A 23,263-nucleotide genomic window follows, 5' to 3' on the forward strand; every position below is an offset into this window, starting at 1 on the left:
TAACCTTGCTTCTGAGTTGATTTCTCTTGATTTATTGCTTAAAAACCTCTAAAATAAGTCTAATATTCCTCAAATAAGCATGAATTATGAGAGTGTGACGATACGTCATCATGCTGCATATCACTTGCAATATAAAATACTAGGAAACACTTATTTCAATGATCAAAATTAAGTCTATATATATATGTGTGTACAAAGAATGATGTTCTTCACTAAACTATAGTAAAAAAGAAAAAGAAACTTGTTCATCTAACTCCCTTGTTTCTTCCTTTATCTACATATGGATCTTCAAGCAATTTACCCTTTCACCCTTTTTACCATTTTCTTCTTCTCCATCATTGTGACACTAAAACTAAAGAAGAAAATCAAGAAAATTGAGTCAATTCCAAATATACCTCCAGGGCCATGGAAACTACCTATCATAGGAAACATAGCTAATCTTATTGGCTCTCCACCACATAGAAAATTAAGAGATTTAGCAAAAAAATATGGACCTTTAATGCATCTTCAACTTGGTGAAGTTTTCTTTATCATTGTTTCCTCAGCAGAATATGCTAAGGAAATAATGAAAACACACGATGTTATATTTGCATCAAGGCCTCATACACTAACCACGGATATAGTCTTTTATGATTCAACCAATATAGCTGCCGCGCCTTATGGTGAATATTGGAGACAACTTCGAAAGATTTGTAACGTAGAACTTTTAAGTATAAATCGCGTTCAATCTTTATGGCCAATAAGGGAACAAGAGATGAGTAATCTCATCAAAAGGATGTCTTCTGAAGAAGGAAGTGTCGTCAATCTTTCTCAACAAGTTGTGTCGATGATGTTTTCATTCACTTCAAGGGCTGCATTTGGCAAAAAATACAATGAACAAGATGAGTTTGTAATGGCGGTAAGAGAAATATTGCAGCTAGCAGGTGGTTTTTACATTGGAGACTTATATCCTTCGGCGAAATGGCTTCAAAACCTCACTGGAATGAGGCCTAAGCTTGAGAAGTTGCATCAAAAAGTTGATAATATACTTGATATGATCATCAATGATCATAAAGAGACAAAGTTGAGAACTAAAGATGATTTAGTTGAAGGAAAGGAAGATTTGATTGATGTTCTCTTGAAATATGAGGATGGTAACAACAATGATCAGGAATTTTCCATAACTAAAAGAAATATCAAGGCTGTACTCTATGTAAGTATATATTTACTTTCCTTTCTTCCAAAATCCTATGCTTATAAATAATTTTATTTATGCAGGTATGAATCGACCTATTTCAATTTTTCTACTGATAATCTGATATAAACATTTGTGAGATTGTTTCTAAGAGCTTATAGAAATAGCTAGCTTATGATATGTTCATAAGTTGTTTTCAGCATATTCTCACAAACTCTCTAGAATAGCTAATAAAAAAGCTTAAATGTCCCTTACTTCATGTGGTAGGGACATCACATATATTATGCAGGAGTCAGGGTTCGAACCCCAGACACTCCACCTATTCACCTTTATATGAAAACAATTTATTTAATTTTTTATTATGGAAATATATTTTGATAAGCACTTATAAACATTTATGCTATAATTAGCTTTTTAATGAAGTGGTTGATGTGGTATAGATATATTTGAAATATGCATCAATTTAACTTGATGTGGTTTTTTCTCTCTCTCTCTCTCTCTTGCATTCTAGGATATCTTCACAGGAGGAAGTGACACAGCAGCAACTACAATTAACTGGGCAATGGCTGAGATGATGAAGGATCAAAGAGTATTGAAGAAAGCACAAGCTGAAGTGAGAGAGATATTCAAAAAAAGAGGAAAAGTTGATGAAACATGCATTGATGAGTTAAAATACTTGAAAGTAATTATCAAAGAGGTTCTAAGAATGCATCCTCCTGGTGCACTTTTAATTCCAAGGGTGTGTGGACAAGCTTGTGAGATTGATGGATATCACATACCAATAAAAAGTAAGGTAATAATCAACGCATGGGCGATTGGAATGGATCCAAAATATTGGACCGAGCCAGAGAAGTTTTATCCAGAGAGGTTTATTGATAGTTCTTTTGATTTTAGAGGAAATAATTTTGAGTACATTCCATTTGGCGCCGGGAGGAGAATTTGTCCTGGTATAAATTATGGTTTGGCAAATGTTGAATTGGCACTTGCTATGTTATTGTGCCACTTTGATTGGAAGCTTCCAAATGGAATGAAAAGTGAGGATTTGGATATGACTGAGCTATTTGGTGCTTCTGTTATAAGAAAAGATGACTTGTACTTGATTCCAAGCACTTATGCTTTATTGGAGTAGTGCTGAAAAATGTAAAGCTTCCATTGCACACAAAATAGTGCTTTTATAATTATTTTGGTATTGTGTTTTTTCAATCTTTTATTGCAAAATTATTCATAATATGGTTTATTTAAAAAAAATATATGTTTTTTTTTTTGTTGACAAAATCAACACAAATGTTGTGGTATATATTACCATTCGGTATATAAAATTAGTTTATAAAAATTTCCTTAATGTATACCAGAAAAACTGCGCCCCTAAAATTTTCGGTCCCGGACAATGTATATTATCGTTCTTCATCTAAACTATAATCCTGAAGCAACTCACTAGTTTGCAAACTGATGGAAACAGCCCAATGCAGAAGAACCAGCTTAATAGTCTAACTTATGCAGTCATAGGATCTCTGGTCATGCCACATGCGATCTTAGATACTCAAAGAGAAAATGTCTTCCAACCTAAGCTAAACGGACATGAGGTTTGAGATACTATCCATGGCAACATAACTGGACTACAATAATGCATCCAAAGTTCCGCTAACACAGTTGTCACAGGCACTGCTGCGAATGGATGGCCTGATAAGAGTTAGATTGTCACACTGTCTGCCTGCACTAAGAGCTGCCTAACTAGCAGTGCACTAGTCAGATGAACTAGGATCTGCAGTGCATCAATCAGATGAACATACACAAATTTCACTGCTGTAAAACTCAAACACCAGCTAGCATAATTAAATTCGGGCCGCAACACCATAGCACACTGCACCATCCCTGCAAAAGAGGATGAAAATTTCTACAAACCAGATCTTCTCCACCCCTCTCTCTAGTGGAGTTTTTGCCTTCACTGGGAATCGAACCACGTACCCTGGGGTTCAAGTACGTGTTCAATCCATTCCCACTACCAATTGAGCTACGTAGCCCAATTGGTAGTGGGAATGGATTGAACAAGTATTTGAACCCCAGGGTACGTGGTTCGATTCCCACGAAAGGCAAAAACTCTACTAGTGAGGGGGTAGAGAAGATCGTGAGGTGGCAGTGCCGAGACCACCTAAATTGGTGGGGCCACGAGCTGTTACACTAACAAAATTAGTGTTTAACTGACCCTACCCAAACCAATTTCAACAAGTTGTCTACAACTTTAAAACCATGCATGGACACCGGGGCAGAACTTTGTGGTGGCGGGTGGGTGCCATGACCCAATCCTCAACGGAATCAGATTTGGTGCAGTTACTGCACCACGCAGTAATGCACCTGAACCGTCAGATCATGATCTGACGGATGTGATTTTTTCATTGTTTCTTTTTGTATATTTAATTTGGGACTATCGATTAAAAATTAACGGCCTTGATTCACAACAGCGTGAAACCGCGTGCTTTATCTACAGCAGGCGATCCAGATCCAATCCTCAACTATTTTATATAAATTCTACTTAGCATATTATTTCATGTGGATGGCAAATGTTTTTGTGAACATGAAGATTGTAGTTCTAGTTCGTATGCCACCAATAAGTCTCACTCATGTCTAAATCTTCGCTTTTCAATCCACCGGAAAGTTTCCAATCAAAGTGATACATCAACAGTGCAATTGGATACTCAACATTGATCTCACGAAATGTGATTCCCGGGCACATTCTTCTACCAGCACCAAATGGAACGAACTCAAAATTATTACCCCTATAGTCTACACAACTTTCGATAAACTTTCAGGATAAAATTTCTCCGAGTCGGCCCAATAATTTGGATCTCTTCCAATAGCCCAAACATTCAGTATCACTTTGCTTTTTAAAGTTATATCATACCCTTTTAACTTGCATTCTTATCCACATTCTCTTGGAAGCAAAAATGTAGCAGGCGGGTGCAATCTCAATGTCTCTTTCACAACACATTTTAAATATTTTAGTTAATTAGTTAACTTGATTGTAAAAGCATCCCAAACAGTTTGTAGTTGTTGCACAAGGAATCAATAATAAAATGTTTTCTTTGCACCATAAGGAGAACGATTTTGAGCCGTTGCATAAAATTTATAAAATTTCATACACTACTGCAACAAAATATGAATAACCGTTGCTCATGACATTCTAAACTATCTCTCAGCCTTCAAAAACTTGTTTGGGTGCTTCAATAAAAAAATTATGAAAGAACGAAGCGGAAAAATTATCTTTCTAACATCATATTACAATTTTTTTTATAGAATTTATAATTGTGTAAAAACAGTAGAGAAATGTATAGAAAATATAATTGTGTATGTGGAGTGCTAACTACATTCTTTTCTATATTCTTTCTAACACTCATTCTTTAATTAGTTGAAATTAATAAGAGTCTCTCATTTTAAAAATAGGTCCATATAAATGCATTAATTAATGGTCGACAAAGTTGCCCATCTCCACATACGTCGGCTGGTAAGGTGACAATGATAACAGTCGACAACCAGTAGTATATGACAATGGACAAAAAATTCTCTTAAGATAGTTTGACACATACGTGTTATTATCATCCAAGTGATTTGATTTATCATACTCTTAACGTATTCGCGTTAATGTTAGAGAATCCGCGTCCAACAAACGATCATCGACGTGAACAAGACTATAACACTAAGACGAGAGAGACAATATGATGCTGCCATGATGGGACAATAGAGAAACAATATTGTTGCTATATATGATGGGACGACGGAGAGAGAATCTGGTTAAAATAGCACGTAGGTTGCATTATCTTGCACGGTAATAGAAGCATGCTCCAATGATATGAAAATCATTCAAAATTTCTAATTGTTTTTCATTTCGGTTGTACGTAGTATATTCCATAAATAAATATGTAAATTGACTAAGACCATTCATGAATGGTAAATAGAGACTAGACATGGTGGACAAAAAAGGACACATTTTAACATAAAACAAAGATAGAAAATAATGGTACAAGGGGAAACCAAGAAATCAGGAATTTGTCTTCAATTCTCAACAATGCATTCATCAATTGACGTGACTTGTTAGCCTTATTTAAATTTCCTGCTGTAATAAGGCCCTATGGCTAATGGACCATGGCCTCTTCTGCTTCTGCGCCTGCCCATGTGCAATTCAATAAGGGGTGGGACAAGTTGGGGTCAAGGTTTTGGCAAGTTAATAGAGATGATTTAATATTTTTACCAAAAAATAAATGTTATCAAAAAAATTTAAGGTGAGGAATGATGTCATATTTTAAAGTAGGAAATATCTTTAAGTCCCAGCTTAAAGAGCGTTTATAAAGATATTTATATTTATCTCCTTTTAAATATAAAGTAGAACTCAAACCCAAGACATCTCGCATTTAAAACTCATCTTCTTACAACTAGACTAATCAAGTCTTTGGAGTTTATTGTCTTCATTTTAAAATAAGTGTTGTTTAAGAAAAAATAAATTATTCTAAAATAAACTAGCTAGTTTATGATTCTATTTGGCAAAACTAAATTTTGAGTTTATAGCAGATAATTTATAAGCTCTTATGAGTGTTATAGACATGTTTGGTAACAATTTTTTACCACAACCTTGTAGTATTTGTTTTGGTATAGTAGCACTTTCTTACTAGCCTTTGAAGAGATATTTTCCTGTCCATGATCACTTGTAAGAAAGAGTCATTGCAACATTTGACATGAAATTGATGGCTACTTTCTAGGCCGTCAGGTACAGAAGTTTGAGTATACAAGAGAGTTTCAATTTTTAACTCAATCTTTGTATTGCTTTACTTCCAACCTTTGATGACTTCATTGGATTTGATGGAAGCTAAGTCAGAGGCTGCTTTTGCACATTTGAAGTTATTAGTAGGAATATCCATAAGATAAACAATATGTTAAATATGTGTTCAATTCCTGGCTCATGTGTTATGGAGAAAATTCGGTTGGAAGGGGAGAACTCACTTAGCCACATTGTGTGCCCCACAGGTTCATCGACGAAGATTATTCAAGTAACAAAAAAAAAATAGATACCGGGTATTCAAGATTAATGATATTCAAATAAAACGCACAAATTGTTAATTTTAATGAATCTTATTAACATATTAAACAATTTCAAATTTTTGTAAAATTAAATATGGATGATTTATATAATATAAAATTTCAATCTAACAATAAATTTTGTAAAAATTGTATTCGTTAAAACATTATTAAATGATGTAACATAAAATTATTTCTTTTAATTAAAATAATTTTTTTTTATAAGACGAGACATCAGGGAACAAAGCGGACTTCGCTCCATCTTTACCTACATCTCTTTATTATATTAAAAAGGAAAAACAAAATACTCATAATATTATTGCAAATGATTATTAGTCTAAAATAATATTAATGATTATTTTACAATCATCTCTAAATGATACGTTACACTAATAACGACAAGTTAGGTTTCTATAAGCAACACATTCTCTTTTTTTTTTTTGTCAGCCTTGTCAGTATTTTGGTCAGCATTAAGCAAGTCACCAATATGATTTAAAGTTTGTTTTGGACCACATATTGCATAGGCAATTGCCCATTCAAAATAACCTAAATAAAGCGTTAGGGACATTTTTTAATACTATAAAAAGTAAGTCGGCAGTTGTACAGTTAACAATATGCATTGTTTAATTTGTTTGATTACTATTTCAAGAAATTACCACTAATTAATTAATTCATATGATCCATAACTTGATTGATCTTGTACGACAAAACTTAAAAAAGAACAAAATGACAAATCATGTACACGTACCTACTCAATAAGTATTGGGTAAAATTTTTAATACTATGGTGTTTAGTTGGATATAATAGTATCTTAAATAAAACTAACTTTGAAGTTTTTCCTAATGGCGCTATCGGTTGTCTTTCGAGAAGCGTCTCGTGAACTTAGCTCAAAGTTGACAGAAACATTACATTAGATATGTAGGGGTCGAAGTTCGAATCCCGGTCATCTCACTTATCAATTTTAAGGGTAAAATTTCATAATTCTGAAGTGTTTATTTGAGTAATACTCTCATTCACTTTTTAGATACACTGAAATATTGATGTATCTAGTCTATAATATAGTCTAGATACTTTAATATTTCGATATCCAAAAAAAGTAAACTTCTTTTCTTAAATATCCTATCACACCGTTGGACTTTATGCTATATAAATCTTGAAGGAAAAATATCTTTTCATTCACAACTCATCTCACTCATAATATTATAACAAATCAAAGATACATTAAAGTGTGTGACAAAATGTGTGATATTTTGCAAGCAGCCAACATGCTTAGGAGTGTACCAAAAGAAATTGCAGAAATGAAAAATGAACTTGAAAACATTGAAGAATTCATCAACAAAGCAGATAGAATGGCTGATGATGTTGAAGATGAGAACACAAGTCAAGGAATCAAAGCAAGGATCAAACAGCTCATAGAAGCATCTTTTGATATACAAGATGTCATTGATGAATATATGATCTATGAGGAAAAACCTCATGGATGTGCTGGTGGTGCTAACTTGGCCAAAACTATGATTCTTCGTCACCGAATAGCCAACAAGATTCGGAACATTAAATCCCGAATTAGTGAAATGAATGATGCAAGGGGAATGGATCATATCTTCCATATCCAATCAACTTTGGAACAAGGGTCAAATAGTTCTGCAATAAGCTTAAACGCCGAATTATTGCAGAACCTTCGAAAGGCTCCATTTTACATGGATGAAGCTGATATTGTAGGCTTTGAAATGCCTAGAGACATGTTGATTGATTGGTTGGTAGAGGGAAGAGCAGAGCGCACAATCGTCTCCGTTGTTGGAATGGGAGGACAAGGAAAAACAACTCTAGCCAAGAAAGTTTTTGACAACAACAAGATTGTTAAACACTTTGATTGTCATGTATGGATCAAAGTGTCTCAATCATACAATATAGAAGGATTGTTGAGGAGCATGTTGCACAAGTTTTACGAACAACAAGGAGCCAATCCTCCACCGAATATTCATCAAATGAATCGAGCGGTTTTAGTTGATGAAGTGAGAAAATACTTGAAGAAAAAAAGGTATGTTGTTGTTTTCGACGATGTATGGAACTTGCGATTTTGGGATGATATCGAATTTGCTATGATTGATAACAAAATGGGTTGTAAGATATTAATCACAACAAGGGATATAAATGTTTTGAATGCATGTAAGAAATCTGCTTTTGTTGAAGTGTATGAACTGAAATCTTTAACTGAAGAACAATCTCTCGAGTTGTTCAATAAGAAGGCATTTCATGACTTGAACGGACGTTGTCCGGAAAATCTTATTGATATATCTTCCAAAATTGTTGAAAAATGTAATGGGTTACCACTAGCAATTGTAGTCATTGGTGGTATTTTATCTTGCAAAGATAGAAATACATTAGAATGGTCTAATTTTAGTGAAAATCTAAATTCAGAATTAAAGGAAGATTCCCTGATAAAAAAAATTGTATGTCTTAGTTACCATGATTTGTCTTACAATCTCAAGTCATGTTTGTTGTATTTTGGATTATATCCCGAAGGCTGTATAGTTCCTTCAAAGATATTGATACGACAATGGATGGCTGAAAGGTTCGTGAAAGACGATATGGAAGAAACTTTTGAAGAGGTTGCAAAAGGATATTTAACAGAATTGATCAATAGAAGTTTGGTGCAAGTAGTTTCAATCAGTATTGATGGAAGAGCAAAAAGTTGTTGTGTTCATGATCTGGTCCATGCAACGATCCTCGAAAAATGTGAGGATTTAAGTTTTTGCAAGAATATTGATGAGGATGACCAATCATCTTTAAATGGAATGGTTCGACGTCTATCAATAGCAATCAAATCTGATAATTTAATGGAAAATATTGAAAACTCACAAGTTCGGTCACTTCTTGTCAAAACATTAAATGAAGCCTTTGTAAGAAGAATCCCTACAAAATACAGGCGGTTGAGCGTGCTTGATTTGGAGCATGTTGGATTGCGCGATGTTCCTAAAGATTTAGGATGTTTGAGCCACTTAAAGTATTTTAGGTTCAGGGAGAACTTTCGAGGTGACCGATGTGTACTTCCAAAAGCCATTGGCATGCTTGAGAACCTAGAAACCTTGGACTTAACACGTACAAGTTTCCATGCTATGCCAAAGGAGATATGCAAGCTTAGAAAGCTTCGCCATTTTCTAGGCTACAATATGTCTTTGATTCAATTGAAGGATGGTATTGGAGGTATGACATCCCTACAAACTCTACGCGATGTTTATTTAGATGGTGGAGTGAATGAAGTAGTAAAGCTAATCCAAGAGCTAGGAAAGCTAAAGCAGCTAAAGGAATTGGTCTTGATTGGTGTTAGGAGTACATACATGAGTGCTATATCTTCCTCAATCAATGAGATGCAACAAATGGAGAAACTACATATTCGCGCAAATGGATATAACATGGTCATTGATATGGATTTGAGTTCACCCCCTCCTATGCTTCGACATCTTACTCTTGAAGGGAAGTTAGAGATGTTGCCTGAGTGGATTCCAAAACTTCAAAATCTTGTTAAGTTGAAACTTAAATATTCTGAACTAACAGATGATAAAATGGAATTACTGAAAAGCATGCCAAACTTGTTGTCCCTTTCTCTTAGGGAAAATGCTTATGAAGCCGAAACCTTACATTTTCAACATGGATGGTTTGAGAATTTGAAGCACCTATATCTTGAAGATTTGGAAAACTTGAATTACATCATTATTGATGAAGGCGCATTGTGTTCTCTAAAAAAGTTACAATTAACCTTCATCCGCCATCTCAAGACATTACCAACCGGCATTCAACACTTAAAAAAGCTTGAAGTTCTCAACATCAAACAAATGAGCCACTTATTTAGTGAAGCCTTTTTCTTCGATGAAGGAAAAGCGCATTGGAGCTTCAAGCATGTGCCCGTCGTAGATATTTAAACTCATCAATCGGGATGGCAAATACATTGGAGGATCAACGAAAGGTGTGCTAGCTAGCTTTTATTTTTTTCTTCCATAGAAATTTTTAATAAATGTCCATGGTAATATTTACTATTTAATTTAGTCATCATAATACATGCCATATTATTGATGATTTGTTATGTATATTGTAGGTGATGGCCTTCGATCAATGTGATCATGGAGATTCAAATTTCTCGTGGACTACTCACGTTCCTCAATAAAAATAAGTGTAGTTTTTTTTTTGGTTATAGTGTAGGTTTTTATCGATAATTATAATGTATATATGTTATATACCATGATAATTGAGTTGTTTCTTATGTATCGTGTATGCAATATATCTTGTGAGAGCTTTTGTAATTTCAATTTGTAAGACATCATCTTCATTATTATTTATTAATTGCATCACTATGAGTTAGTGAAATCTCAATTATGTTAGTATCCTACAAATCAACAATCAAATGCAACACCAAAATAAGAAAAATTCTCGTCCAAAAATATAAGAACCAGTTGACTACTGCACGTACATCAATGCATAACTTTGATTACGAATATTTTTAATTGGCGATTAGTAAAAATTATAAAAGTTTGATATTTTGAAAATACTCTCGAAACAAATCAAACAAAATCTTATATGATAATATTTACATTTAATCATTTATATACTTTTATAAAAATACGGTCAAAACAAAACATATGAATAGCGCATTGAGGAGTGCTAGCAACACACTCTTTAACAAACACACTCCAACACACTCTCTTTTATTGGTTGAAATTCACATGGGTCCCATAAAAGTTATATGGGTCCACATTTTTTTATGAGACCCATGTGAATTTCAACCAATAAAAGAGAGTGTGTTGGAGTGTGTTTATTAAAGAGTGTGTTGCTAGCATTATTCATAGTGCATTTAATTAGTCAAATGAAATCTTATAAAATCAGACGGAGGTAGTATATCAATTCTCACTTTTTATTATGCGTTCATCCTTATTTTACCATATCGAAATGCACACTTCCTTCTTCTATTTTATTATTTGTCTGTGTGCAGCAAAATCCTCAACTTATGTTCTCCTCTGCTAATTTCAATAATCTTTTACCATATTTTACGGCTAATGCTATGGTGACCACCTTTATAAGTGGTCTACCGTGGATAAGTGATCTATCGAATATGAATTTTACGAAATTTATTATTGGATTGAAAGTTTATATCGTATACATCATCCATAATTTTTTTAAAATTTTTTAAAAATCATTTGATATGTTATTGAGACCTATCAAGGTTTACGTTATTTAATATACATTTAATCTTGATGTGTCACAATAACATATATCAAATGATTTTCAAATTTTCTAAATTTTTCTATGGATGATCTATATGATATAAATTTTCAATCTAACGGTGAATTTTGTAAAATTCGTATTTGTATCGTTATAATTTTCAATTCCGTTCAACTATGATCACCGTCCTACTTTCTCTCCACCAGGCTTCCCTGTGTGGCTCTCGTCGATCCTCTCCTTGATCAATCAAGTCCTTTCCATTAAACTCTGTCCCTGTCACTCTGGTGCTCACTGGCTCCAACTATCATTCTTGGAACGCTCTATGCGTCGTGCACTCGACGGGAAGATGAAGCTTGAAAATAAAATAACAAAAAACTTGAGAGTTGGGCTGAGTCTAACTCAACCTTACAAAATCGGTTAATAAGGTAGGAATTACCCTTACTTAAATGGTAGATGATGGTCCAATCAGAAACCTGATAGCAGACAGCCCAACGAATTGTGGATGAGACTTTGATACTATCTTAAAATTGAGAGTTATGTCTAACTCAATTCTATAAAACCAGCTTGTAAGGTGAGGATTGCCCTCATTTATAAACATATACATATGGGTAATCTGATGTGAAACTTTTAAATTTAAATATTTTGTAGATAAAACAAACATATTTAGAGTGAATGTGAGAGCGATGCTTGAACCTCTTACTCTATAACATTGATTGAATTTATTTTTCTTGGACAACTTGCAATAAACCAAATCATGATGACTAAATACAACTTGCCGATTGCACATTCAAACTAAATTCTTTACTCCCATGAGATAACCGTTCTGAAGCGCAGCGTCATTCTTCTATTTAAAAAATGAGTTGGTAGTTTGTACAACTAAGAGCTAACATTGACATGCATTGTTTAATTTCTATTATTATAGCTAATTACCACTAATTAAATCACACATGATCAATAACTTGCTCTTGTACGACAAAATTTAAAAAGAAAAAAAAAAAATATATGACAAATGATGTCAAGGTGCTCAATAAGTATTAACAATGGAACTAAAAGTCAATGGAGTTCATGCTATATACATCTTGAAGGACTAACGGCATTTTCCTCATCTCACTCACAACATTAGCAAATTAAAATCAAAAGATACAAAAAAATGTGCGACACTGTACTTTCCTGCGCTCGTGATCACTTGCTTCTGTTGGGGTTGATTGCAATGTAAGTCCCACATTGCTAATGAAGGGAAAAAAAGGTCAAATAAATTATATTGAAGAAGTCCCAAATCGCTTAGAATGGTGAAGCAATGGGGGAATCAAGGCTATATAATGGACCTAAGTTCTTTGTTTATAATTGCATCAGTCAGTAGCACTTTAAGCTTATATCTGACTTTTTTGTTTTTCTCTTGTACTCTTGTATTAGAGGGTTGAGAGATGTAGTTAGGTATTTGCTTTGGAAAGTGTGGGTGTATTGGGGGCCAAGGGAAGGTTGAGGGTAGTCTATGTGTTGTAACAATTTTCACAGAGTGTTTATTCTCTGGTCGTCGGTTTTGACAACGGCCGTGGTTTTTTCTCCGGTTTTGGAGTTTCCACGTTATATTCTTGTGTTGTTGATTGCGTTCATTTATTTTCTCTATGCCGGTTTTTCCCAACAATCTGGTATCAGAGCTCTTGGTTTGATTCAGGAGGAGGGAGTTCCGCTGTGAAGTTTAGGCTAGAGAAAATTGATGTTTGGCTTATAGAAAATCAAGTCAAGGATGTGTTGATGCAATCAGGGTTACACAAGGTCAGCTTGGAGAGGCGGTGATAATAATACTCGACATCAGTCTGGAGAGGCGGGTACTAACAATACTCGGGTTACGTCTGAAACAACAACTTATCATGAGGATGCAGAGGTGCTAGTGGAAGTTGAGAATCAGTGGAGTGTTGAGTCATGAACTTTGGAAGCTCCTATCACATGTGTTTGAAGAAGAAATAATTTTGAATCCCTAGAGCTAGTTGAAGGTGGAGTTGTTCATCTTGGTGACGGAAAGCTTGTAAGGTTCAAGGTATGGGTGAGTTTCTTTAAACACAATGCGAGGTATTTTCTTGAACTTTGATGCATAGATAGTAGGTAGATACTTGTTAGATATTGATACTATTATTGGTTATGCATCTGTTACTAGTGGTGATTCTCATGTTTTGGTTAAGTTGTGAATCTTCGGGTGGATACTTGTTAGTGACATGAGTTTAGTTGGACTAGTGAAACAAGGTTTACTAGGTGATGTAACTAAACTGGAATTGTTGGAGCCTAACAATGGCCTGAGGTGGTTTCAAAGCAGTTTGAAGTTGTTCAAGTGACACATGGGCATCGGTTGACATGGATGCATGGTGTGTGATGATAGCGTGCGGGCATTGGTTGACATTGATGCAAGGTACGCGGTTATCTCGATGGCTGATGAACTTCCAGAGAAAGCCAACATGGAAGTTCCACCATAAATTTTCAGCGAGGTTTCGAAATGAAATTCTTGGGATGGCTTGATTCCAAGTGAAGAAAAATCTTGGGATGATTTAGTTTCAAGTGAATAAAATTCTTGGGATGGTTTAGTTCCAAGTGGAGTATACTCTTTATGGTGGAGTATGATAATTTAATTTGTCGGTATAGACAATGAGAATTATGATTGTCGGTGAAGACAATGATTGTCGGTATAGACAATGGAAGCATAAAATAATGATTGTCGGTGTAGACAATGAAGATTGAAGACCATTACAATCAAGGTGGAGATTGTTGGGGTTGATTGCAATGTAAGTCCCACATTGCTAATGAAAATGAAGGGAAAAAAAAGGTCAAAGAAATTATATTGAAGAAGTCTCACATCGCTTAGAATGGGGGAATCAAGGCTATATAATGGACCTAAGTTCTTTGTTTATAATTGCACCAGTCAGTAGCACTTTAAGCTTATATCTGACTTTTTTGTTTTTCTCTTGTACTCTTGTATTAGAGGGTTGAGAGATGTAGTTAGGTATTTGCTTTGGAAAGTGTGGGTGTATTGGGGGCCAAGGGAAGGTTGACGGTAGTCTATGTGTTGTAACAATTTTCACATAGTGTTTATTCTCTGGTTGTCGGTTTTGACAACGGCCGTGGTTTTTTCTCCGGTTTTGGAGTTTCCACGTTATATTCTTGTGTTGTTGATTGCGTTCATTTATTTTCTCTATGCCGGTTTTTCCCAACAGCTTCCATTAGCTCGTGATCATTTGCTTCCACTCTTAGAGGAAGCAGCCGATATGATTAGGGGCGTCCCAAAAGAAATTGCAGAAATTAAAGATGAACTCGAAAGAATTGAAGAATTCATCAGCAATGCAGACAGAGTGGCTGATGCTGATGAAAACAACAAAAGTCAAGGAATCAGAGGAATGATCAAGCAGCTGATTCAAGCAACTTTTCGCATAGAAGATGTCATTGATGATTATATGATCTGTGAGGAGCAACAACTTCCAGATCCTGGATGTGCTGCTGGTGCTGCTAACTGTTTCAAAACTATGTCTCTTCGTCTCCAAATTGCCTACAAGATTCAGAACATCAAATCTCGAATTAATGAAATAAGTATCGAAAGAGATCGTGGCTTCCAAATAAATTCATCTTCAGAACAAGGAGCAAGGAGTTCTGGAGTAAACTCAAATACCATAATATTGCAGAACCTTCGAAAGGCTCCAATTTACATGAAAGAAGCAGATGTTGTGGGCTTTGAAGAGCCAAAAAACCTACTGATTGATTGGCTGGTAAGGGGAAGAAAAGAGAGGACAGTCGTCTCCGTGGTAGCAATGGGAGGTCAGGGGAAAACAACTTTGGCAAGGGAAGTTTTTGACAACCCACAGGTTGTTAAACATTTCGACTGTCATGTGTGGATCACAGTTTCTCAAGAATACAATGCAGATGGACTGTTGAGGGAAATGTTGCACAAGTTATACAAAGAGAAGGGAAATTATCTTCCTAAGAGAATTAATCAAATGGATCGAGACTCATTAGTTGGTGAAGTGAGAAATTGCTTGCAACAACAAAGGTATGTTGTCGTTTTTGATGATGTATGGAACATATGTTTTTGGGATGAAATTGACTTTGCTATGATTGATAACAAAAATAGTTGTAAAATAATAATCACAACAAGAAATATGAATGTTGTGAATGCATGTAAGAAATCTTCTTTTGTTGAAGTGCATGAACTGAAACCTTTAACTGAAGAAAAATCTTTGGAATTGTTCAATAAGAAGGCCTTCTATGATTTGAGGGGATGTTGTCCGGAAAATCTTGTTGATATATCTTCTAAAATTGTTGAAAAATGCTATGGATTACCACTGGCAATTGTAGTCACCGGTGGTCTTTTATCATGCAAAGATAGAAATACAATTGAATGGTACAAGTTTAATGAAAATATAAAGCCTGAGTTAAAGGAAGATTCCAAGATAAAAAAAATCTTAGCTCTTAGTTACCATGATTTGCCTTACAACCTCAAGTTATGTATGTTGTATTTTGGATTATATCCTGAAGACTATATAGTTACATCGAAGACATTGAATCAACAATGGATTGCTGAAGGGTACGTGAAAGAAGAGAGGGGAAAAACTTTGGAAGAGGTTGCAGAAGGATATTTAATAGAGTTGACCCATAGAAGTTTGATCCAAGTTTATACCAGAATGGATGGAAGAATAAGAGGTTGTCATGTTCATGATATGGTGCATGCAATGATCCTTGAAAAATGTGAGGATCTAAGTTCTTGCAATAATATTAGTGAGCACAAACAATCATCTTTAACTGGAATGGTTCGACGCCTATCAATAACAGACACCGACTCTAATAACTTAATGAAAAGTATTGAAAACTCACATGTTCGATCATTGTTAATTCTCACTTCTAAATCGTTAAATGAGTCTTTGGTAAGTAAAATCCCTACAAAATTCAGGCGGTTGAAGGTGCTTTATTTGAAATATGATGGATTGCTTGAAGTTCCTGGAAATTTGGGAATTTTGAGCCACTTGAAGTATTTTAGGTTATTGGGGTTGAGTCACGGAAGAACATTGTCACTTCCAAAATCCATTGGCATGCTCGAGAACCTAGAGACCTTGAATTTATCAAGTACAAAATTCAATGTTATACCAAAGGAGATTTGCAAGCTTAGAAAGCTACGCCATTTTCTAGGCTTCAAAATGTCTTTGATTCAATTGAAGGATGATATTGGAGATATGACATCTCTACAAACACTGCGTGATGTTTGTTTAGGTGAAGAGGAAAATGAAGATGAAATTGATGAGAGAGTAGTAAAGCTAATCCAAGAGATGGGAAAGCTAAAACAACTGAGGGAATTGGTCTTGCTCGATGTTAGGGGTAAATATATGAGTGTCATATCATCCTCAATCAATGAGATGCAAAAAATGGAGAAACTAAGTATTAGCACAATGGGACATGAAGCATTCGTTGATATGGATTTGAATTCGCCCCCACCTTTGCTTCGAAATGTTAAACTTAATGGGAAGTTAAAGAACTTTCCTGAGTGGATTTCAAAACTTCAAAATCTTGCTAAGCTGAAAGTGCAACTTATGTATTCCAAGCAAACAGATGATTTAACGAAATTACTCAAAAGTATGCCAAGCCTGTTATCACTCTATGTCTCTGGCGCTGATGATGATGAAGGATTAAAAGGTTTATATTTTCTTGATGGATGGTTTAAGAATTTGAAGAGGCTATATGTTGAAAATTTCCATAACTTGAGTTACATTGATATTGACAAAGGTGCATTGGGTTCGCTAAAAGCCCTCTATATAGTCTCAATCCCTCAACTCAAGATGTTACCAACCGGCATTCAACACTTACAGAAGCTTGAAGTTCTCAATATCAGGGGTGTGAGTGAGGATTTTATGAAGACCATTGCTCCCGACGAAGGAAAAGAGCATTGGATCTACAAGCTAGTGCCCTCTGTAAAAATTACTCCTAGCTAGGACGACTATGACTGTGAGCTAGAAATCACTTACAGGCATGCTTTTACTTTGCTTACAATTTGAAAAAATATTTTGCGATAATATTTTTTAAATAATTTCTCAATTTGTCCTCCTTTTAATTTTCTTATGAATACATTGTTATCTATTTGAAATTTACATATAACTCGTTTTAGGGCATTATTCTAGAAAAGCTTTACTTTTACTTTTCTTATTAAATTGTGTAATCGTTGCCATGTTATTGTTATTTTATATTGATAATTTAGTATCTAATGCAGGAGTATCAATTCTCTACAAGTGGACTTTTATATCAGTGGCATTGCTTCTTCTTTCTGTTACTGTTTTGCCACCTCCCTTGCTCAATAAAAAAATGTGTTTGTTTGTATTGTATACTATGTTCCAAGAGCTTGCTTCTTCTACTGAACTTCTACTCCCTCCAGAGTTTTGGCTATTTGTTTTACTTGTATTGCGTGTTGCACCTCCTTTTCTTTGTATTTTCTTTTGTTTTGTGGCCTCGGTTGCTCTCTGTTGTGTATTGGGTTAGACTGTTAGAGTACTTTGTACCATTTTCTATATATGATATGATAACTTTGATCAAAAAAATAATTTATTATCATTATTATTAGTGGAAAGATGGAAACGTCGATGTGTTAATTAAACAATTAGGAATTAGAGGTTACACAGATAGCTTGCTTGACAAGCTTTTGTGTTATAGGATTGTTATGATCAGTATTATCAATATAGATTAACACAAAGCCTTACATTTTCGGTTATGATGACTCAGAAGGTTATTACTTATTAGGAGTCTATTAGATAACTCAACTGAAGTTAGTTAGACTCAAAAGTTCTAAATAACTCTTAGTACTCATTTATGATTGTACAAGTTCAGCACGTGGCACTACAAGAAATGAAGGTTATTTGACAGGGGAAAAACTCTCGGGAAAACGTCAAATGCCCCTGGCAAACACATATTTAACAGGGAATCAAGACCAACACCAACACGCCATAAAATTCTGATGGCCATACATGGAACTTGAAGTAGCAGGAGTTTCCAGGATTCCTAGCTATAGTTGTACCACATTCACATAAAACTTTACCATACATGATAGTACATCACAAACAATTCAATTTATGCAATAAAAAACACAGTAACTTGAGTATATGTAACTTATATATAATTATTATCAACGAACAACAACACACTTTTATTGAGGAACAAAACTTCTAAAATAGAAACAGAAAGAAACAATGCCACTGAGAAATTGGAATTTCCACTGAAGCCCCATCATGATCACCTACAATTCAGACAAAATTATAGTAAATATGTATACAGCAACATGCCAAATTAACTTTTAAACAGTCTAGGATTGGTAAAAAATTATAGCCCTTGAGGGTCCAGAACATTGGTCTAATTAAAATGAGTGATATGTAAAACTAAAATAAATAAATTAAATATCCAGAAGAAAAGTAAACGAAGGTAAAAGAAAGAAATTATATAGTTAAAAAATTACAAGAACACATACTCTTTTTTTTTAAGATGGACGGTGTATGACACCTAGCTCCTTGATCCACCAATGAATGCGGCATTCGGACAATAAATTCGTACAAAGGGCACTTGCTTGAAGATCCAATGGTCTTGTCCTCCATTGAGTAAAAAGTTCTGTGTAAATTTCTCACTCATAAATCTAATAGTGAGATATTCAAGCTTCTTTAAGCGTTGAATGCCAGTTGGTAACGTCTTGAGTTCGGGTGCTTGGGATATGGAGAGCTTTTCCAGAGAAGGCAACGCACCATGGTCAATAAGGATGTCTTTCAAGTATTTCACATACTCAAGACGTAGTTCCTTCAAATTCTTAAACCATCCATTTTGAAAATGTAAGGTTTTGCCTAGATAAGCATCATAGAGGAAACTAATGGACATCAAGTTTGGCATACTTTTGAGTAATTTCATTGAATCTTCTCTTAGTCTGGATGAATTAAGCTTCAAACTAACAAGATTTTGAAGTTTTGAAATCCAGTTGGGCAACTTCTCCAAATTACCTTCCAGTGCAAAATATCATAGCTTAGGTAAATTCAAATGCAAATCATCGAATGTGTAGTAATCTATGTACATTCGATTTTCTGCCAAAGTTAGTTTTTCCATTTGTTGCATCTTATTGATTGAGGAAGATATAACACTCATAAATTTTCTGTCAAGAGAGCGCAAGCCCAACTCCTTTAGCTGCTTTAGCTTTCCTAGCTCTTTGATTGCCTCTACAATATCATCTTCACTTTCATCTTGTTTCAAATAAAGCATACGTAGAGTTTGTAAGGATGTCATTCCTCCAATACAATCTTTCAATTGAACCAGAGACAATGATCTGCCGACTAAAAAATGTCGTAACTTTCTAAGTTTACAAATTTCTTTGGGTAAATGATAGACTGCTATTCCCGTTAAATCCAAGGTCTCTAGGTTCTCAAGCATGCCAATGGATTTTGGAAGTACAGTTTCATAATCATATGGCTTCATGATACTAAAATACTTCAAGTGGTTCAAACTTCCCAAATCTTCAGGAACTTCAATTCCTCTAGCAAGTTCAGCATCAAACACCTTCAACAACTTGAATTTTGTAGTAATTTTCCTTACAACGGATTCATGTAATGTGTAGGGGTTGGGAACGAGCAGCGATCGAACCTGCGAGCTTTCATTACTTTCCATTAAATTATCCAAATTGGTTGTTATTGATAGGCGTCGAACTATTCCATTTAAAGCTGATTGGCCATCCTCACTAATATTCTTGCAAAAACTTAAATCCTCAAATTTTTTAAGGATCATATCATGCACTAGATCATGAACACGACAACTTTTTGCTCTTCCATCAATTTTGATTGAAACTACTTGCACTAAACTTCTATGGATTAATTCTGTTAAGTATCCTTCTGCAACCTCTTCCAAAGTCATTCCCTCTTCCTCCTTTACGAACCCTTCAGCTATCCATTGTCGAATTAGTCTCTTGGAATAAACTTCACAATCTTCAGGATATATTCCAAAATATAACAGACATGACTTGAGATTGTAAGACAAATCATGATAACTGAGAACTAAAAATGTGTTTATCACAGAATCTTTCTTTAACTTTGGCTTGATATTATCATTAAACTTGTACCATTCAATTGCATTTCTATTTTTACATAAAAGACCACCGGTGACTACAATTGCTAGTGGTAATCCACCACATTTTTTAACAATTTTGGAAGATATATCAATAAGATTATCTGGACAACATTCCTCCAAGTCATAAAATGCCTTCTTATTGAACAATTTTAAAGATTGTTCATCATCTAAACCTTTCAATTCATGAATTTCAACAAAAGAAGATTCCCTACAAGAAGTGGCAACATCCATGATTCTAGTGGTGATTAATATCCTACAACCTTTTTGTTTATCACTCATAGCAAATTTAATATCAGCCCAAAAAGGTGAGTTATTCCATACATCATCAAACACTACAACGTACCTTTTCTCCTGCAAATAGTTTCTCACTTTTTCCACTAATAACTCTTTATTCATTTCATGAATCATTTCAGGAGGACTGAAATTTTGTTGTTTGCAAAGCTCCTTCAACATCTCTCTCAGCAACTCTTCAATATTGTATGATTGTGACACTGTGATCCATACATGATAATCAAACTGTCCCTTGACCTGATCAAAAACTTTTTTAGCAAGAGTAGTTTTTCCTTGCCCTCCCATTGCTACTACGGAGACGACAGTGAGCTCATCTCTTCCCTTTACCAGCCAATCAATCAATTTGTCTCTTGGCTTTTCAAAGCCGACAACATCAGCTTCCTTCAGGTAAAAAGGAGCCTTTCGAAGGTTCTGCAACAAAGTGGCATTCGGGTTTATAGCAGAACTGCTTGATCCTTCATGATCGGTTTCAGAACTTTTATCTTTGATTTCACTAATTCGGGATTTGATGATCTGAATATCATGGGCTATTTGGAGACGGAGAATCTTAGTTTTGACATAGTCAGAAGCAACAGCAGAACATCCAGGATCTGGAAGTTGTTGTTCCACACGGTTGATATATTCATCAATGACATCTTGTATGCGAAAAGATGCTTCTATCAACTGCTTGATTTTTTCTCTGGTTCCATCACTTGGGTTGTATTCTTCAGCATCAGCCATTTTATCTGCTTGATGGATGAACTCTTCTATGGTTTCGAGTTCATGTTTCATGTGTGCAATTTCGTCATTCGGGACGCCCCTAATCATGTTCACAGCTTCCTTTAGTATTGGAAGCAAATGATCAAGGGCTAGTGGAAGCAAATGCTTGTTGTAGAGATTAATTCAAATGATCATATCATATCTAGTTAGCTTGTTTGTAGAAGAAGTCTGTTAGTTAGTTAGTTTGAGTTTGTTTGCATGATTGTTAGTTAGTTACAAGTTGGTTAGTGTTTGTTAGTTAGTTTCAATTTTCTGTTTCTTGTTGAAGGGGTTATCTATATAAAGAGCCTCTTGTACCTATTTTTCATATCAATAAAAACTTACCTTTTCTCTAAAACTCTTCCATTCAATCCTCTCTCAAATCTCTCCAAATTATCCATTCAATTCATCGTTCATATTCCAACAAATTGGTATCCAGAGCATAGGTTCTGATTCAGCTGGTTCTGATTCAACCATCCATAGTTGTTGATCATCAAGAGAGTAATGATGGCATCAACAAATCTGCCAACACAGCTACCAAAATTGAAGGATAATAATTGGGATAGATGGAATGTTCAAATGCAAGCAATATTTGGGTTTCAAGAAGTGCAAGAAGTGATCACTGAAGGTGTCACTGCACTTGTGGATAATCCAACAGAGGCTCAAAGAATTGCACACAGAAACATCAAGAAGAAAGATTGCAAGGCAACATACCTCATTCATCAGAGCATTGATGAGGTCAATTTTGACAAGATTGCAACATGCACATCTGCAAAAGAGGCCTGGGATACACTAGAAAGATGTCACAATGGTGGTGACAAAGTCAAGAAGGTGAAGTTGCAAGCTTTAAGAAGAAAGTATGAACACATGGAGATGGAAGAGGACGAAAAGATTGAAGATTTCTTCAATAGGTTGAGGACAATCACTAATCCAATGGCACAGAATGGTGAAAGAATAACTGATCAACAATTCTGTGAAAAGGTATTGAGATCTCTTCCTTCTAGGTTTGATTACATTGTCTGCACAATAGAAGAAACCAAAGATATCACAACTGTGACACCAGCAGAGTTATTAAGCACACTGCAAGCTAGAGAAATAAGATTCAGTGAAAGAAGTGCTAACACTGAGAAAGATTCAAATCAAGCACTGTATGCACATTCAAAGAGCAAGAATGGCAAGAAACAGTGGGGTAAGAACAAGAAAGATTCTCAAGTTGCAGGTTCTAATGGGAATGACAAAGCTGAATCCTCAAACAAAGGAGGAGGAGGTAATGTGAATCCTAACAAATTCAAGAAGAACTTGAAGTGCTACTGCTGTGGAAAGAAAGGACATTTTGCAGAAGAATGTTGGTTCAATAAGGAGAACAAAGGAAAGGGTAAAAAGAAATACAAAGAAGAAGCAAATGTTGTGCAAGAAGAAGATTCATCTGATGATGATGATGAAAGTGAAGTAAAAGTGATGATGGCCACATTGAGTGAAGATTCACATCAAGGTAATCACTGGTTTCTTGACACTGGTTGTTCAAATCACATGACAAGTCATAAAGAGTGGCTGATTGAGATAGATGCCACAAGAAAAAGCAAAGTGAGATTTGCAGATGATAGAACAATACAGGCAGAAGGAATTGGAAAACTAGTGATAGACAAAGATGATGGAAACAATGTAATCATG

The 23,263-nt window shown here is 34.9% G+C and overlaps 3 protein-coding genes and 1 pseudogene across 3 annotated transcripts; 3 read left to right on the forward strand and 1 right to left on the reverse strand.

Moving 5' to 3' along the window:
* The first annotated feature begins 211 nt into the window (after positions 1-211).
* LOC123912978 (cytochrome P450 71D11-like) lies at positions 212-2,377 on the forward strand. The gene is made up of 2 exons (XM_045963574.1): positions 212-1,192; positions 1,686-2,377. Exons 1-2 carry the CDS (start codon positions 281-283, stop codon positions 2,301-2,303), a joined length of 1,530 nt encoding a protein of 509 aa, XP_045819530.1. The 5' UTR covers positions 212-280; the 3' UTR covers positions 2,304-2,377.
* Positions 2,378-7,023: 4,646 nt separating this feature from the next.
* LOC123912980 (disease resistance protein RPM1-like) lies at positions 7,024-10,606 on the forward strand. Its single transcript, XM_045963577.1, has 2 exons — positions 7,024-10,202; positions 10,332-10,606. Exon 1 carries the CDS (start codon positions 7,477-7,479, stop codon positions 10,156-10,158), a length of 2,682 nt encoding a protein of 893 aa, XP_045819533.1. The 5' UTR covers positions 7,024-7,476; the 3' UTR covers positions 10,159-10,202; positions 10,332-10,606.
* Positions 10,607-14,661: 4,055 nt separating this feature from the next.
* Positions 14,662-17,809, forward strand: LOC123912982 (disease resistance protein RPM1-like). The gene is made up of 2 exons (XM_045963578.1): positions 14,662-15,482; positions 17,688-17,809. The coding sequence occupies exons 1-2, from the start codon at positions 14,707-14,709 to the stop codon at positions 17,773-17,775; spliced, it is 864 nt and encodes a 287-aa protein (XP_045819534.1). The 5' UTR covers positions 14,662-14,706; the 3' UTR covers positions 17,776-17,809.
* Positions 17,810-18,569: 760 nt separating this feature from the next.
* On the reverse strand, positions 18,570-21,709 carry LOC123912981 (annotated as a pseudogene).
* Positions 21,710-23,263: the final 1,554 nt, after the last annotated feature.

The sequence above is a fragment of the Trifolium pratense genome, linkage group LG3 (genome assembly GCF_020283565.1).
Source record: "Trifolium pratense cultivar HEN17-A07 linkage group LG3, ARS_RC_1.1, whole genome shotgun sequence".
Taxonomy (NCBI): Eukaryota; Viridiplantae; Streptophyta; class Magnoliopsida; order Fabales; family Fabaceae; genus Trifolium; species Trifolium pratense.

Coding starts and splice junctions, on each gene's coding strand:
- LOC123912980 (XM_045963577.1), top strand. CDS start 7,477: ATGTGTGATATTTTGCAAGCAGCCAACATGCTTAGGAGTGTACCAAAA.
- LOC123912982 (XM_045963578.1), top strand. CDS start 14,707: ATGATTAGGGGCGTCCCAAAAGAAATTGCAGAAATTAAAGATGAACTC. Junction 15,483..17,687: donor AATTGCTTGCAACAACAAAG/GTATGTTGTCGT, acceptor TATCTAATGCAG/GAGTATCAATTCTCTACAAG.
- LOC123912978 (XM_045963574.1), top strand. CDS start 281: ATGGATCTTCAAGCAATTTACCCTTTCACCCTTTTTACCATTTTCTTC. Junction 1,193..1,685: donor ATATCAAGGCTGTACTCTAT/GTAAGTATATAT, acceptor CTTGCATTCTAG/GATATCTTCACAGGAGGAAG.